We start from the raw sequence: 16,746 nt of genomic DNA, 5'->3' as shown, positions 1-16,746 counted from the left end.
ATGTTATGATCATTTTGAGAGGATGAAAAGTGACTGCTTCTTTCTTCATCTTCAAGCAAAAAATTTCCCTCAAGAAACCACCTTTAAAACAGCTTTTTTTGTCATAGCATCATCTTTGTAAACTGTAACAAGAATTTTACACGTGTTGGTGGCTGGCTTTACAAGTTTACAAGAAAATTTAATGCTTGCATGTTGTTCAAATTTTATTATTTTCAGTACATGTAACAAATGAGAAACACAAATGTTCACTCAAACATACTTTCGTCCAATGTTTTAACAAAAAAAGCTAAAACTGGTGTAGGCATGCTCAAAAGATATTACTGTAAGCTCTGCTCCCAGTTTTTCAGCTACTGGCTAAGTATTCAAGAATTATAAGATTATTCAAACTTTTTGATCAAGCTTTGTAATTTAAGTAGCCTGCTTTAACTGTATCTGGTGAACATGGTGCATTAAAAGTGAGAATAATGTTGCAGGTTGGGATAAGAGATTCATCATTTTTCATTATTATTCTTTCACTTGAATAACTTTTTGATCATACAATTCCTGGACAATAATCCTCTGCTGTAATGTTCAGTAAGTCCCACTGAAAGATTATGCCTTTGAGGATATTAGGCATGGTATGATGTAGGAACTCCACCAAAATTTGAAAATTTTAAAAAAGTGCTGAATGCTTCTGAATCACTGTTTCAACAAACAGGTCTCCAAAATGATGCCTGTTTACTGAATTAAGTTTCCCAGCAGCAGCAGCAGCAACAGCAGCATTTTCTAAGCATTTCTATATACACCGCAACATGCTTAGGATGCAGTGACCATGAATAGTTTAGCATTTTTTTTTTTTTTTTTTCGAATGAGCCCAAATTTGGAGTTATCTGCATTGATGGATCCATTTAAATGAAAATGAGCTCCACTTCTCATTAGAGTAAGCCTTGTTAAATTGAAGTTCAAAGGACCAAAATATGTCCATTTCAATTTAAATGGGTTCTAAGTATCTGATTTTTTTTTTTTTTTTTTTTTGTTAGTTGTTGGCGCATTGGCTTCTGTAGCCATATTGCACCTCCCAAGGTTTTTGCATTTTCTACTCTGATCCAAGTCCGAGGTGGGATTCGAACCTGCGACCTTTGGGTTGCCAGGCAGGCACTTTACTCACCCGGCTAGCCTGGTCGGCCTAAGTATCTGAAGGATAAGAATATATCAGTATTACTGAAGGAATAAAATAATCAGTTTTGTTTTGGAATATGTTTGTGAACAGATGGCTAACACATTTATTTAGTTGATATGAGAAGGATCACAACCATACTGCAAAGGCATTTGGTAAATTTATAACATATAATTAACAAAGGTTACAAAATTTACTATAGTCATGCTGTTTATTAAGTATAACTGTACACACCTGCCAAAGAGAGAGCATATCTTGGGATATTATTTGCTATTTGATAATCCATGCAAAAAAAGAGATGAAATGTCTTTCTTATAGCACTATTGCTTATTCAGTAACTTTGTAGCTCAGTGCAAACTACCCTTGCCAGTTACAGTTAGGTAAGTTTGTTCTTAATGTGTTTGCATAAGCTGGTGGCCAGCTTGACATCACTTTAGAACATCTGAGAGTGAAGAGAGACAGAAAATGTCTAGTGAGAGCACAGCTGGAAAAAGTGTGTTTATGGTTATAAATTTTACCTTCATTATGCAGAATTAAATTCATTTTTTGTGTGCGTGCGTAAATAAGTCACTATTTATGGAAGACTAACCCTCAGCATGAATTGTTGAGGAGGCTTCCATCCTGCAGTGGGTTGATAATGGCTGCACTTTACTTTACTTTAACCACAGAAGTATTTGAAAGGATATGATTAACATATTTTAACTTGGCTCTGCAGAGTAGTAATTGAAAATTAAAGCAAAGCCAGCTTCCATGGTTAATCGCTTCCACAAATAGCAACTTATTAATATGCACAAAAAACAGATTTAATATGACACAACCAATATAAAAATTTCAACTGTAATAAAACATATTTTTCCAGTTGTACTCACACTGAGCATTTTCTTTTTCTCTCTTCACTTTAGTTGTCCAAAACTGACATCAAACTAGTCACCAGTTCACACAAGCACTGTATGCTTTGGTTTGGTTTGTTTTGGGTTTTATTGGCGCATCAGCAACTGAGGCTACAATGTGCCAAATACCGGTCATATTATAAAAAGTTAAAACATTCAGTGACCTAAGTAGTTAGGCCACCATGTCCAGATATATAATAACAGGTATATAAAAAATAAACCAATAAAGAGATAACAATAACATAAATTTTAAATACAATTAAAAACTTTTATTGATTTAAAATAGTTAAAAACAGCAGACACGTTGTCATTGTCAGATAAAATCTGACTGAGTGTATAAGGTTCAGTCAGATGATTAAAAGCGGTAAAACGGGTGCTGCTAAAATCTGGACAGTCAATTAAAAGGTGTCTAATCGTTAAAATTGTGCCACAGGACACACACATAGGAGGGTCATCAGCCCTCAGCACTGTATGCATGAGCTTAGGTAGCTGTAATTGGTGAGAGCAGTTTATGCTATTACAAAGTTTATTGAATAAACAAACTGCCAAAGAGAGAAACGTCACTCATTGTTGCATGGATTACAAGTATTAAACAGCAAATAATATCTTAAGATATAGATACTTTTCCTCTTTGGCAGGTATGGACAATTAATGCATAATAACAAGGTACACAAATAGAAATGGTGGCAAGATAAAACTTAGTAATTACTATTATTAGGTGCAAAAAACTGACTGAATTTTTCCACAGTGTATTGTTAAAAATAAAAAGCCTATATTCCCATAGTCTTATTTTGTCAACTTTTCTGACTCTACATAGCTGTCCTGGAGTATAAACAGAAAATTTATTTATTACCAAATTCAATCCCCATATATGCTATCCTGGGTCAGGAGCATTTTAATTATGTAAGTATGGAGGTTATTACTGGAGTCATGTGAGATAAAAAATTAAAATAAAATAAAATAAAAGAAACCTGCACTTAATTTTTAAATAGAATAATAATAAAAACCAGATTTATTATTGTTGGAGAAGGAGGCAATGTAGTGGTTTTCTGTAGAATCTAGATTTCTATAATGACCATTCTTATACCATGTGAATATCAAGATAGTTTATTTAGCTATTAACTAACTCACTATACTGTGTAGTGATTTAGTTAATAGCTAAATAAACTATCTTAATATCCATGTAGTATAAGAGTGGTCATTGTAGAAATCTAGATTCCAAATTTATTATTTAATACAGTAAGGCTGTTTTATCAAATACTTAAAGGATAAAATTCTTCAATGGTACTCTGACACTACAAAATAAAATTCTTACTTGAAAATGTAATAAATGCTTGCCCTCTCATTCTTCCTGACAGAAGTCTATAATTTATAGGCTCACCATTTAGAGATTCGAATCTTGAAAATAATGTTATCAATTCGTGTATTTGTACTTTTGGATGGAGATTTTTCAAGTATAGTACCTGTTAATATGAAACAGATTAAATTATTTTTAAAGCTTTTTATTTTATATTTTGTTAATTTAACAGATCCAAGTGTAAGTTAGTACAAAATTTTTTTCCATTTATAATATTTCTGTTTACATCGTTTTACTATAACAACACTGATTTTTCTTTTTTTCAAGTTTTCTATACTACAAGTCAGAAATTGCCAAACACACACACACGCGTGCGTGTGTGTGTTATACTTTGTACTGTATAATAATACATACAGTACAAAGGGCTTGATCCGTGGGTTTTAGATTCCCGGGTAGCAAGCCCTAGTTTGTCATACCTGAGAGAATTTCTGTGACAAGCTGATGGAACTGATATTCAGTTCCATCTAAGTAAGGATAAGGATATCTATAGATGAGATTTGTAATGGTCAAGACTCCTTTGGCTCCCATAGTGAATCTGGTTGAAGTAAAGTGACAATACTGGGACGTTAGAGAGACAAGATGAGTTTTTTGAAACAGAAGAGAAGAGGAAGAGATAGAAACTGGCTCGAAATCTTCGAGGTGAACTGGATTTTCAATTATATTTATGGGAAAGATGGAGTACTCTTCCCAGCTTTCAGTAAGGTACTCATGGCACAAATATAAACAGAAGATTTTTCAAAGCAGTTCACATATAAAGGGGTATGCAAATTTCAGAATAAAGACAGAAATCATGTATGGACCTAAAGTGCTCTTCATCGGGAGGTTTTTAATTACACTCCTGACTGTTATGGAACTGACAGGAAGAGTGAAGATGTTGACAGGAGGAGAGATGTTAGGTTGAATGCAGGAAGAGCTATAAGATTCTACTCAAACCTACAGACAAAGTCAAACCATCCAATTAGGTTGTCTAGAGAGCAGGAAGGGGGGAAATTTACAGGATTTGCTTGGAAGAATCTTTTTGTTAATAGGCATACTAAATTTCATATATTTAAAGATCTTTTCTAACTTAACAAAAAATACTCTGGCTTCAACATATGTCAAGAATATACTGAGGAGTTTGAAGTATTTATTTCTTACAGAAAAGTTTTTGTTTTATCCTAATGGCATAATTAAATTCGACATCCCACCATAATTTGGAAATTGGAGATATATGCAATTTTAGAAGAAAAGTTCTTTGCTATAAAGAATAGCTAAACGGATAGCTATTAGAGCTAAATTAATAGGAAAACACAAAAGGTTTAAATAGATCAAAGTTAGTGTTCTGCAGAGAAAATTTTCTTCCTTTCAGGCTCGGAGAGACTACCAGGATTTCAGGAAAGCTTTTATACTGTTGCACATGGAAGACTACTGTACAAATTGGAGCAGTACAGCATTAAGGGCAAGTTGCTACAATGAATAAAGGGATGGCTGAGCGCTAGACAACAGAAAGTGAATGGCACAGCTTTTTGTGGACTAATGTTATTAGTGGAGTCCCCCAGGGGTCAGTGTTGAGCCCACTATTATTTCTGTATTTATCAATGAAACTGATGAAGCTATATAAGGGTTGTTAATGACAGTATGCTACTGCAACAGGATCTAGAAAAGTTGAGCAGATGGGCTGAGAGGTAGCAACTGAAGTTTAACATTGACAAATGCAAACTACTGCATATGGACAGCAGTAACCCCAGAGTAACGTACCATTTGTTTGCAGTACTATACTCAGGATAGTGGAGAATGAAAAAGACCTGGGGGTAAAATTGTTCAGTCAAATATGAAGTTTTCAGAGCAGTGCAGACAAGCTGCAAGAGTAGCTCATGGGATCTTGTCAATGATATACAGGAATTTTGCTAGAAGGGATAAGGAAGCGATTATCCCTTTGTATAAGGCCATACCTTATACAAACATACGGTTAGGCCATACCTTGAGTACTGCATACAGGTCTGGAGACCTCATTTTAGGAAGGGTGTAGAGCTGCTGGAATGAGTACATAGAAGGGCAACAAGATTAGTGAGTGGAACAAAGGGTTGCTCTTACCAAGAAAGGCTTAAGTTCTGCAAACTGCAGTGTCTGCAGACTAGGCACCTGTGAGGTGATCTGATTGAGGTGTAAAAGGCCTTGAATGGCTAGAGAAAGCTCAATGCTGATAGGATTCTTCCTCTTGCTCAGATTGCACACCCGAGAGGGCATACATTCAAACTGAGAAAAGACAGTTGTAAAATAGTTTTCCAACAATTGATTGTTGGAAAATTGATTGATTGCTGGAACAAACTTCCATCTGTTGATGTGGAAGTTGGCAGCTTAATTAAATTCAAGACAGAACTGCACAAACTTTTGGAGTGAATGGATGGGTTGAAATGGGAAGTTTTTTTTTGGCTGATGCTGTATAAGCTTGCTTTCTTGTATCATATGCCTCTACTAATTCTAATGCTATTTTGCAAGAGATCAAAGCATACTTGGGGCTAGTGTTTAATCCTGGCATTTGTTCCTCTGTAGTTCTAAGACAAAGAATTGCTATCTTGTGGTATAAGAAGCTTAACAGTAATGGCAGCAAGTGAAGGGCATGCTTTGTTTGTGGGATGCAAGGAAAGAAGGGCTTCTTTTAGAAGCCAGATCATATTTGTGAATGCAATTAGCAATGCAAGAAGGTTTTGAAGAAATTTTACATACATAACTTGTAACTTATAAACACTAGATACTTCACAAACAATCATACAAAATACAAGTACACAAATGCAAGGTAGAAATATCTAGAAATGTGTAGACGATAGCCAGCAAGCACAGTTATATGTACATGTAACTGTAATTCCTGTAAAATCAGATCACAGTACACTCTTTTTTATTAAAATCCCAAAACATCATATGATACTTCAGTGGATTTTTATCTTCAAAGTTCAATCACACTATAGTTCAGTCAACTGTCCTTCTATCAGACTTAGGAAATTTTGTGAACTTTGTGAAAACTGAACAAAAGGGGGCCCTAACTTAGTCATACATTTCTGATGACAAAGAATGGAAGTATTAGTCAAGTTTTCTGTCAGTGATTCCAAATGGCTGATAACACTAGTTTACAAATTTAAGTTTGTTCCCTGGGGTATGAATTTCAATAGGTCCTACTGCCAAAATATGTTGCTGTGATTTCAAATATGACTTAGATTTTTTTCTATCACATCCAGATACATCACAATTTAAGAAATAAAAAGGTATTGTTTTTTACGAAAGTATAGAACTTTATTGTATTTAGTAATGACAAATTGATAGGATTACATTTTCATATATCAAAAAATATGCAAATACTAACAAGTATTAATCAAAATTCTGAAACTTCAGACCTTCGTCTCTTTGTTTGAAAAGAACGTTTAATTGTTTTTCTTTTATGTACAGTGCCAGGTTTCCCTCTTTTTAAACACCAGCAGTAGTCGGCCATCGTGTTTGTATTCCACTTTCCCTGGTACCTCTGCTCCATTTCCTTTATGTCCTGATGGAATCTCTCCCCTTGTTCTTTGCTTATCTGTGCAAGATTTTTGGGGAAAAAATCAAGATGTGCATGCAAAAAGTGAATTTTGATGCTCATATTGCAACCTAAATTGCGAAGCTTTTCGAGCATATTTTGAACAATTTTCTCATAATCCTGTGATTTATGATTTCCTAGAAAGTTTTTCATTACACTTTTAAAAGCAATCCAGGCTTCCCTTTCAACATCAGTCATAGTAGTTTCAAACTGACCGTCTAAAAGCAATTTTCTAATTTGGAGACCAATGACGATGCCCTCCTTAAGTTTTGCATCGATAAACAGGGAAATTTACTGCAAAGGTACTTAAAGCAGTTGCCATCCTTATTCAATGCTTTAACAAATTGCTTCATTATGCCTAACCTGATATGCAGTGGAGGTAAAAGTATTTTATCTGGCTTCACTAAACTTTCGTGCACAATATTTTTTGACCCCGGTGTAAGATTGTGCCTCTGGGGCCATTGCTTCTTTGTCCAATGCAGCGCTTTAGCTCTGCTATCCCATTCACAAATAAAGCATGGCATTTTAGTGTACCTACCCTGTTGCCCCAACAACATACATAACACTTTTAAGTCTCCACATAGTTGCCATTCGTGATCTTGATATTTAATTTTCTCCAGAAGCAACTTTAGATTGTCATAATTTTCTTTTAAGTAGACTGAATGAGCAACTGGTACAGACGTGTACTTATCTCCATTATACAAAAGAACACCTTTTAAACTAGTCTTTGAAGAGTCTATAAATAGTCTTCATTCACTAGGAACATATGATGGAGCTCCTAAGGAACTTATTAAACCAGCGATATCACTGCAATATACGAGAGGACCTTCTTGTGAAAAATATTGTATAAACTCCCTTTCATTTCTGTACCAGGAAAATGACGTACCTGGAGCAAGTACCGTATTTCCCCATGTATAAGATGCACCTTAATTTTGGGGCCCGAAATTTGAAAAAAAATGTATTACATAAAGTTATTGAACTCAAGTTTTATTCATCATAAAATTCATACAACTCATCACTGTCAAAACTCCCAGTTTGTCCTCATCTGTGTCTGATGACAAATCACTGTCAAAACTCCCATCCATTAGCTTGTCCTCATCTGTGGACGAATCACTGTCTTCATATATTGCCTCGTCCTCAGTTCCATTCCATCTATGGCATTTGAAATGCCAAACTTCTTAAATGACTTGATAACGATCTCAATCTTGATATTATCCCAGGATCTTTTCACCCAGGTACAAACTTCTCCTATAGTTGGTTTCTTCACTCTTCCTGCTGGTGTCAAATTGTCCCCAGAAGACTTCATCCATTGGTTCCATTCGTCTCTCATGGCAGCTTTTGAACGGTTTGTTAATGCTGACATCAAGTGGTTGGAGCTGGGATGTCAAGCCTCCAGGTATTTTCTTTGTATTTTTTGTTATGTGTGCCCTGAACTGATCAAGCACCAATAGGGCAGGTTTGTGGTAAGAGCCCACCTGGTCTCCTGCTCCAAACTTTCTCAAACCAGATCTTCATCCCATCCTGATCCATCCAACCCTTGAACGTGGACAATCACTCCTTGAGGAATGTCTTCTTTTTGGCATTGTTTTGCGTTTGAAAATCAGCATAGGAGCAGCTTGGTTCCGTCAGCACAACAAGCTAGAACAACTGTATAATGGCTCTTTTCATGTCCACTTGTCTTCACAGTTAGTTTTCACCCCCTTCTTCACAGTTCTGTTACTTGGGACATCAAATTGAAGGGGGGACTTTGTCCATATTTGCAATCTGTCCCAACTCAAACTGATGTGTCTTCCGACATTGAATGACAAAACAATGAAATTCAAGGACCTTCTGCTCACAGCTTTCAGGCATCTTTTGGGCAAGTCTGGTGCATGTACGCATGCTTAGTCCATTCTGTTTCATGAACCTGAAGAACCAATTGTGTCCTCCTTTGAAATCAGTACCTTCTTTTTCATCAGCAATTCTTCTTGCCTCATGCTGAACCATCTTTGTGGACACAGGAATTCTAATTGCCCTTTGCTCCTCAATCCATATCTTCAATTCCCTCTCTAAATCAGGCCATTTTGCTGACTTGCCTCTAATGGCCTTCTTCTGCCGTGGCGTTTTCAGTCTCGGATTGTTTTCTCAGTTGGAGTAGGACCAAACTTACGTTCAGCAGCACGATTTCCATTCACTTTTGCAAACTGGATCACTTTTAACTTGAATTCAGCACTGCACGAAAATCTTTTCTGAGCCATTTCTAGGCAGAACGTGGCAAAACGTAACCTAATATACCGGTAACAAGTGCGAAACAATGAGCGCAAAGACAACAAGTGAGAAAAAGCGGGAAATGCAAGTAAAAAAAATCTACAACCACTGTATAAGACGCATCCAGTTTTTAGACCCCAAATTTTTCGAAAAAAGGTGCGTCTTATACATGGGGAAATACGGTAAGTTCTTCGCTTGAAGTCTGGATCCCAGAATTTCAGCAGCATACTTTGGAAGACCTAAGTCCCTTACTAAATCGTTCAATTCGACTTGCGTGAATTGCTGTGGTGATAAAATATTTTCTGGTTGATAACATTCCTCTTCACTAACCTCTTTAGCTTCTGCTTCCGTGGAAGAAGATGTGGACTCCAAAGTTTCTGGTGGAAGTTTTACAGGCAGATCAGGTCCATGCAGAACCGGTCTTATGGCTGACGGCAGATCTGGATTTTTGATGTCCTTTTTATTTTTTGAATTGTAACCTTTAACGTCACATATACAAAAGTAACATTCGGCATGGCTTACTGGCTCGTGCCACACCATAGGAATAGCAAATGGCAAGCACACTTTTTTCCTTGACTCCATTTTCTAAGATGTTCCACACATGTATGGCATACTTTATGCGGTGCCCAAGATTTATCCTGATCACCTAGTTTTACGTCAAAGTATGCATGATACGATTTTTTTACAAAACCAGTAATATTTCGCCTCTGCTTTACAGGAACAAAACAACCACATATGTAACAAAATATGTCAGGACTGTTTATACACTTTCTGGTTGCCATGCTAAAAGAAAACTAACACACAATGAGAGCTCACAACGGTTTTTACAGGAGTACTGTGACTGCATAAGGGATGTGCCACTTATATAGGCTCTGTGGATGAGTGGACTGTACAAACAAGTGAGTGCATGCTCAGACAAGTTTAACCCGTAACTACACACAGGAGTCTCCCAGACTTCACTCGGAAAATAAAATTCTGGAAATCACAGATGGGCCGGAAGAGTGGAGTGGGGGCCGTCTACCTTCCTGGGTCAAGGTCGGCTACTTCGCAGTGTGCGTAGTTACAGGTTAAACTTGCACAATCTGTTGTATTTGAGGCAAATATTTGATACTGATTACAAATATAGGGGTATAAAACTTGTAATGTAAACCATTGCAGAAACTATAATTATACGCATTAACTATATGCATTTGCATATAATACCTAGGTTAATGAATACCTAGGTTTTGTTAATGAATTGTGAAAAATCTTTTTGTGACAGAAACAAATGGACTTCGGTTTAGTAATCAGTAAACATGCATAAATAACTGTCACATACTTTTACTCAAACCCCAGATACACTGTAAACCAGTGTTAATGGGATGACTTCCTATGTCTGACTCTACACCTGAAGAAGTAGGAGTGGAAACATTTTGATATTTCTACTTGAAAGGTATTTTTTTCAAACCGAGTTTATTCTTGAATAGATGATGTTTGTGTGTGGAAGTCAGAACATTTTCTTTTGTACTCTGCATGTTTAAGTGCTGATAAATATCTGCTAAGTGGGCTAGTTTCAGTAGCCATTTTGTATCTTCATGAAAGTCAGTAAAACTGGCTTTATTATTATTTCTGATTTCACTTGCAGCTTAAATATTAAAACTTTCCCTCTTGAAAAGCATTTAACCCCAGTGTATAGGAAAGTCAGATGGTCTCTCCATATTTTCACACCCACACAGCTTTGCGAACATTCATTATTTAACCCCTTTCCGGAACATTTTTTTCCTGAAAATGTGCCCTAATGGATCGATTTTTTTCATTTTACAGATTAAAAGTATGCATCATGCAAATACTCATTGTATAGTTTTTTGTGTTTTTTATAAATTTTTATATTATAAATTATGGCTTTATTACAGTAGAAATGAATTCCACACAGCTAGATCCATTAGGTGAAAGAAAACCTTCCTGTAGTATTTTTTAATCTGTTTCCTGGGCAGGGGATAGTTCGCCAAATGCTGGTCAACTTTATCTACACCTCTCATGGAAAAGTTATAGTCACAAACTACTTTGGGTCTCTTCACCACTCCTGTTCGAGTTTCTATTTCTTCCTGAGAAGGATTATGGACAGTAGATAACAACACTACATCTTTTTTATCTTTCCAATGTAAGGCCACGACTTTCCCTCGTTGAAAAACAGCAACCTCTTGCCTTTTCAGCTTTTCCTTCTTCAGCATTTTGGGCATTTCCTTTCTGTTTAGTCTCACTGTACCATAAACATCAGTTTTCTTTGTGATGAGAATATCAGCTAATTGGGGACTGGTATAATAATTGTCAACTATGAGGCAATATCCTTTTCCAAATAGAGGCTTTATGAGAATCACAACCATTTGCGTAGACATTGGAAGACCAATACAGTCTGGTTCCATTTCTGTACCTTTTCCTACATATATGATGAAAGTCCAAACATAGCCACTTTCAGATTCATACTGCATATAATACTTTATACCAAACCTTGAGCGCTTCAATGGCATGTACTGCACCCAACCAAGTCTTTCTTTGTACAGCATCAAGCTTTCATCTATTGTTATGTCCCTTTTAGGAACACAGGGACTTCTAAATTTATTTTCTAAGAAGCAATAGACATCATAAATCTTGTTTAGTTTTGGATTTGGGTGTGCGTATTTGCATCATATGACTCAGAAATGAAGGTACTGTTTTATCTTTTTATAATGCCTAAGAGCCATTGTAGTTCCAAACATTGGTGTCTCAAGTAATGGCTTTTTTTGACCAGTGCATATATTCTTCAGGCTTTTTCACGATACCTTGCACGCCTCTGTAGCCAGGTGGGTAGGAGCAGCAGTACATAGCACACGCTTCTTGATTAGACCGGGGTTCAAGCCCGTGACCACCAAATACGGAGGACGTGGAAAGGTCAGGGAATGACCACTGCATATCCCCAGAGCAATATGGCCTTAGTTGCTAATGCTCCTAAAAACCAAATAACAACAACAATATCTTGCAGCATTTTCAGAGCAAAAAATACTCTCAATTCGGCATGCATCACTGGAGTGCAACTAAAATCACAAGCACCACTTTGTTCTGCAAATTTATAAGTCTCAGAGCACACTAGATTGATTAGTTCTTCATCAAAAAATAAAGGAAAAAAGTCTATGGACCCGGCTGTGCAGCAAATGGAAATCTTGGAGGTGACGGTGGGGGGGGTCTTTAGTGCAGCCAAATTTGAACCACTGTCCAGCATCTAAAACACTGACATCACCACCTTCTTCATCTAAATCAAAACCTGAAACAGATTCATCAGAATCGGATTCACCAGAAGTTTCCAATTCACTATATAAATCATCACTAATCTCTTCTTCACTACTCATCATATAAATAAATTGAAAAAATCAAGTGGAACGCACATGCAGTAACCTCTCGTCACAAGCAATAATCGTGAACTAACTACATTCTGACATTGCTGTACAATATAAGTAAAATGAAAGTCAGTTGTCAGAAAATTCCGAGAAAAATCTCGGAGTTCACTCCAAGATTTCTCGGAGTGATTTATCTGGCTAATGCAAAATTAGCCAGATAAATGCCTGAGAAAATATGTTTCAGTCCTAAATTTGCTTTTATCCCACAATATCTCTTTGTTTTTTAAAACTAAAAATGAGATATCTTGGGATAATCCATGAAGGGGTTAAGGCGCTTTATAAAATTGATTATGTTCACAGCTACATCAAGGACTTATTTTAAATCCTCCCCAACAGTTTTTAAAACAAGAACTTCCCAGTGGTCATTATGACATCAAGGTTTTTTCTTTGACAAGGTAACAAAGTACCTTTTATTGAGCAGATTACTGGGGGGGGAACATACCATCAGTGTCAATTCCAACCAGTTTCACAACAAACCACAGGATTCTAAATAAGAAGAAAAGATGTTTTTTTTTTTTTGTTAGTTGTTGCCGCATCGGCTTCTGTGACCATAATGCACCTCCCAAGGTTTTTGCATTTTACTCTGATCCAAGCCTGAGGCGGGATTCGAACCCATGACCTTTGGGTTGCCTTCGAACCCATGACCTTTGGGTTTCGGCAATTATTATTTCTTGTTTTTCAAATATATTACATAGGATATCCATATGTATATTAGCCAAAGCACTGGATATCATGTTTGTTGCTGTGTACAGAGTAGAAGAACAAATGGACAATATGACAATGCATAAAAACAAAATGTTCTTAAAAGTTGTTGCATTTTGCTTGTTTTTTGTTATCAGTTTACTAAATACCTAAATCAAGTATTACTTTTTGCTTATTACATTAATCAGCAGAAATGCTAAATAGGTGATATACCACAGTCGTGTTCATAAGTAATGCATTACCTTAAAAAAGATTTACTGTTGTTATATATTTTTTCTTTGGAATAAATATATAATATTATACATCACTAGAAATGTACAATTTATACAGATTTCAATAATACTCTATGTATTATTAAAATTAATGGTTATTAATTTAACAGGTCCATAAATGAAACGAGTAAAACTCACAAGGATATTATTGTAATAATAGTTAATAAATTCTTCAAAATATAAAAGGAATAGCGTATAGAAAAACATTCAACACAATATATTTTGACACATAGTTAATGATTAAGTTGGTATTACATATTATCAGTATTTAACTGGCCAACCTGTTTCTTATGACCATCTTATATTGATTTAGCATGCTATGAATTCTGAAAATCATTAATGGATATAATATGATACCAAATTTGAAATCGATTCAATAAGCCAGTTTAGAATGTGGCTTGCATTTTGATAACTCGAGGTGATTTTGATAACTTGCGAGGTGATCTAATTGAGGTGTATAAGGCCTTAAATGGTTGAGCAAGCTCAATGCTGATGGAATTCTTCCTCTTGCTCAGATTACTCACCTGAATAGACATAAATTTAAATTGAAGAAAGACAAAAATAGAATAGATGTGTGGAAATTTGCATTTAGCCAGCAGGTGGTTGAGCATTGGAACAAATTTCTATCTGTTGTAGTGGAGGTCAACAACTTAAATAAGTTCAAAGTAGAACCAGACAAACATTTGGAGTGATGGGTGAAATGGCATGAGGTTTTTTTTTTTTTTGGCTGATGCTATATAAACTTGCTTTCTTGCATCATATGCCTCTACTAAAGCTAATGCTAACTCACAACTAATTTTCTTCTACAAGATTGGAAAACAAAATGAGAAAAAACAAGCATTCCTTATGAATATGACTGTATGATTGTTTAATTTATTTAATCATAGAACCTGAAATACGTGTTGGATTTCAGGTGCTGTTGACTTTAAAGTATTACAAAAATGATATCAAGAGTAGGAGACTGGCAGAATTACTTAACAAATACAGGTCACTGTTGAAAAAAAGGAATTAGGGTTGAATTTGAAAGTGTCTGCAATTCTGCCCAGACACGATAGGAGGGAGTATAGGCCTAAACGATAGGAGGGAGTATATGAAGAGAGCCTTGTTGATCAATTCGGCCCTGGACAGATTGTGCAAGGCTCAAGGGGTAGAATTTTTTTCAGCCTGGACTGTACTTGTTAACAGGAGAGACTGCTTCTACAGGGATGGGATATCAGTTTACTAAATACCTAAATCAAGTATCACTTTTTGCTTATTACATTAATCAGAAATTACTTAAATAGAAAGGGTGCAAGAATATTTGCTGATGCTATCGAGGCAGTATTAGGTGGGTCGGAAAACTGCTACCTTGGGGGAAGACAAAGACTAACAGATTAACAGTAGCCACTGGCAGAGGTGAAAGAGATTCTTGCACTGCTTCTATTGGAATGAGCAGAAGCCTGAAAAACATGATGCAGGATATTTCAGAGACTGCTGGGAGTCATTGCGGTACAAGTAAACACATCAGTTGTGTTAGGGTAGCTAAGAATAGAAACAGGTGCATGTATACTTGCTTGTATACCAATGCTAGGAGTTCAGTAAATAAATTTGACGAATTTGAGGTATTGCTCAAAACATCAAAGGCAGATATTGTTGGGATATCAGAGACGTGGTGTCACACAGATATAAGGAATGCAGAACTGGAATTTGGGGAGTACAACATCTACAGAAAGGAAAGACAGGATAGGAAGGGAGGAGGGGTTATGCTATTAGTTAAGAAACACATAAAATCCAAGGAAGTGAAGCCAGTCAACATCACTGGGCAGTGCAGTGTCGAGTCAGTTTGGTGTGACATAAGAATTGGGAGATCAAAGTTGAGGGTAGGTGTGTGCTATAGGCCTAATGACTCTGATGAGTATAATAAGAAACTGTACAGGGGAATAACGTGGGCCAGTAAATCAGCGAGTCTTATAATGGGGGATTTTAATTTCCCAGATATTGACTGGAATTTGGGGGCTGGTCACTCACACACTAGCAAGGCTTTTGTGGATTTATTGGAATGATTGTTTTCTACATCAGCACGTTCGGGAGGCAACTAGAGGGAGTAATACTCTTGATTTGATTATCAGTAGTGATTCTTCATGCATTAAGAATCTGCAGATATATGAACCACAAGGATCACAGTGCATTGAAGTGGGATTTACTCAAAGAGGTAACTACCATTAGGGATAAAGGGAAGGGTTATTGCTTTCGTAAAGGTGACTACAATGGACTGAGACAGTATTTAAATTCTATACAGTAGGACCAACTGATGATGTTACCAACAGCGAATTCAAAGTGGGAAGCATTCAAAGATTGTTTTTTTTTTTTTTTGTTTGTTATTCGGTCTTTAGGAGCATTAGTAACTAAGGCCATATTGCCTGGGGTATGCGGTGGTCATTCCCTGACCTTTCCGCATCCTCCGTATTTGGTGGTGACGGGCTCGAACCCCGGTCTAATCAAGAAGCGTGTGCTACGCACTGCTGCTCCTTCCCACCTGGCTACGGATGTGCCAGCATTCAAAGAACTTATCTTGGAAGCTACTAGGCTTTACATACCAACTAAGAAATATTGTTCATGGTTTAGGCCTAAATGGATGTCAGATGAACTAATGAGACATATGGCAGAGAAGAAAAATGCATGGGATACATACAAATTAACACGTGACACAGAAGCCTATGATAGATATAAGTTGATCTGTAACCAAGTTACAAAGGAGGTTAGGCAGGCGGAGGCAGATTACGAGAAATCTTTGGCAAGGGATGCAAAGAAAAACAGCAAAGAGTTCTTTACTTATGTAAACTCTAGAAGGAAGGGGATCAATCAGATTGGTCCACTTGATATCGATGAGTCAACTGTTGATGATCCTGCTCAGGTAGCTAACAAACTAAATGAATATTTTGCATCGACATTCACACATGAGGAGTTATTCAGCGAGGGGAATGCCAGAGGTGTATTCAACTCTGGCAGTAAGCTAGAGAATCTTGTAATAGCTGAGAGTAAAGTGGAGGAGAAATTGTTGAAGATAAACACAAGAAAGGCACCTGAGGTGGATGGGATCTATCTAGTTATATTAAAGGAGGCAGCAAAGGAAGTAAGCAAACCCTTAGCCATAATTATGAGAGCTTCCTTGGACTCAGGGGAGGT

At 36.5% G+C, this 16,746-nt stretch overlaps 1 protein-coding gene across 1 annotated transcript in view; it reads right to left on the bottom strand.

The window, feature by feature from the left end:
* The window catches only part of LOC150082017 (RNA-binding protein 41-like), a 75,284-nt gene that overhangs the window by 29,316 nt on the left and 29,222 nt on the right, over positions 1-16,746 (bottom strand). The window contains exon 5 of the mRNA XM_090379910.1: positions 3,362-3,509. Coding sequence (XP_090236036.1) covers positions 3,362-3,509 — 148 coding nt within the window. The remainder of the gene's footprint in view (positions 1-3,361; positions 3,510-16,746) is intronic.

This window comes from Mastigoproctus giganteus, chromosome 8 (assembly GCF_048544385.1).
Source record: "Mastigoproctus giganteus isolate SK-2022 chromosome 8, ASM4854438v1, whole genome shotgun sequence".
Taxonomy (NCBI): Eukaryota; Metazoa; Arthropoda; class Arachnida; order Uropygi; family Thelyphonidae; genus Mastigoproctus; species Mastigoproctus giganteus.
This window is presented reverse-complemented; position numbering and strand designations above follow the sequence as displayed.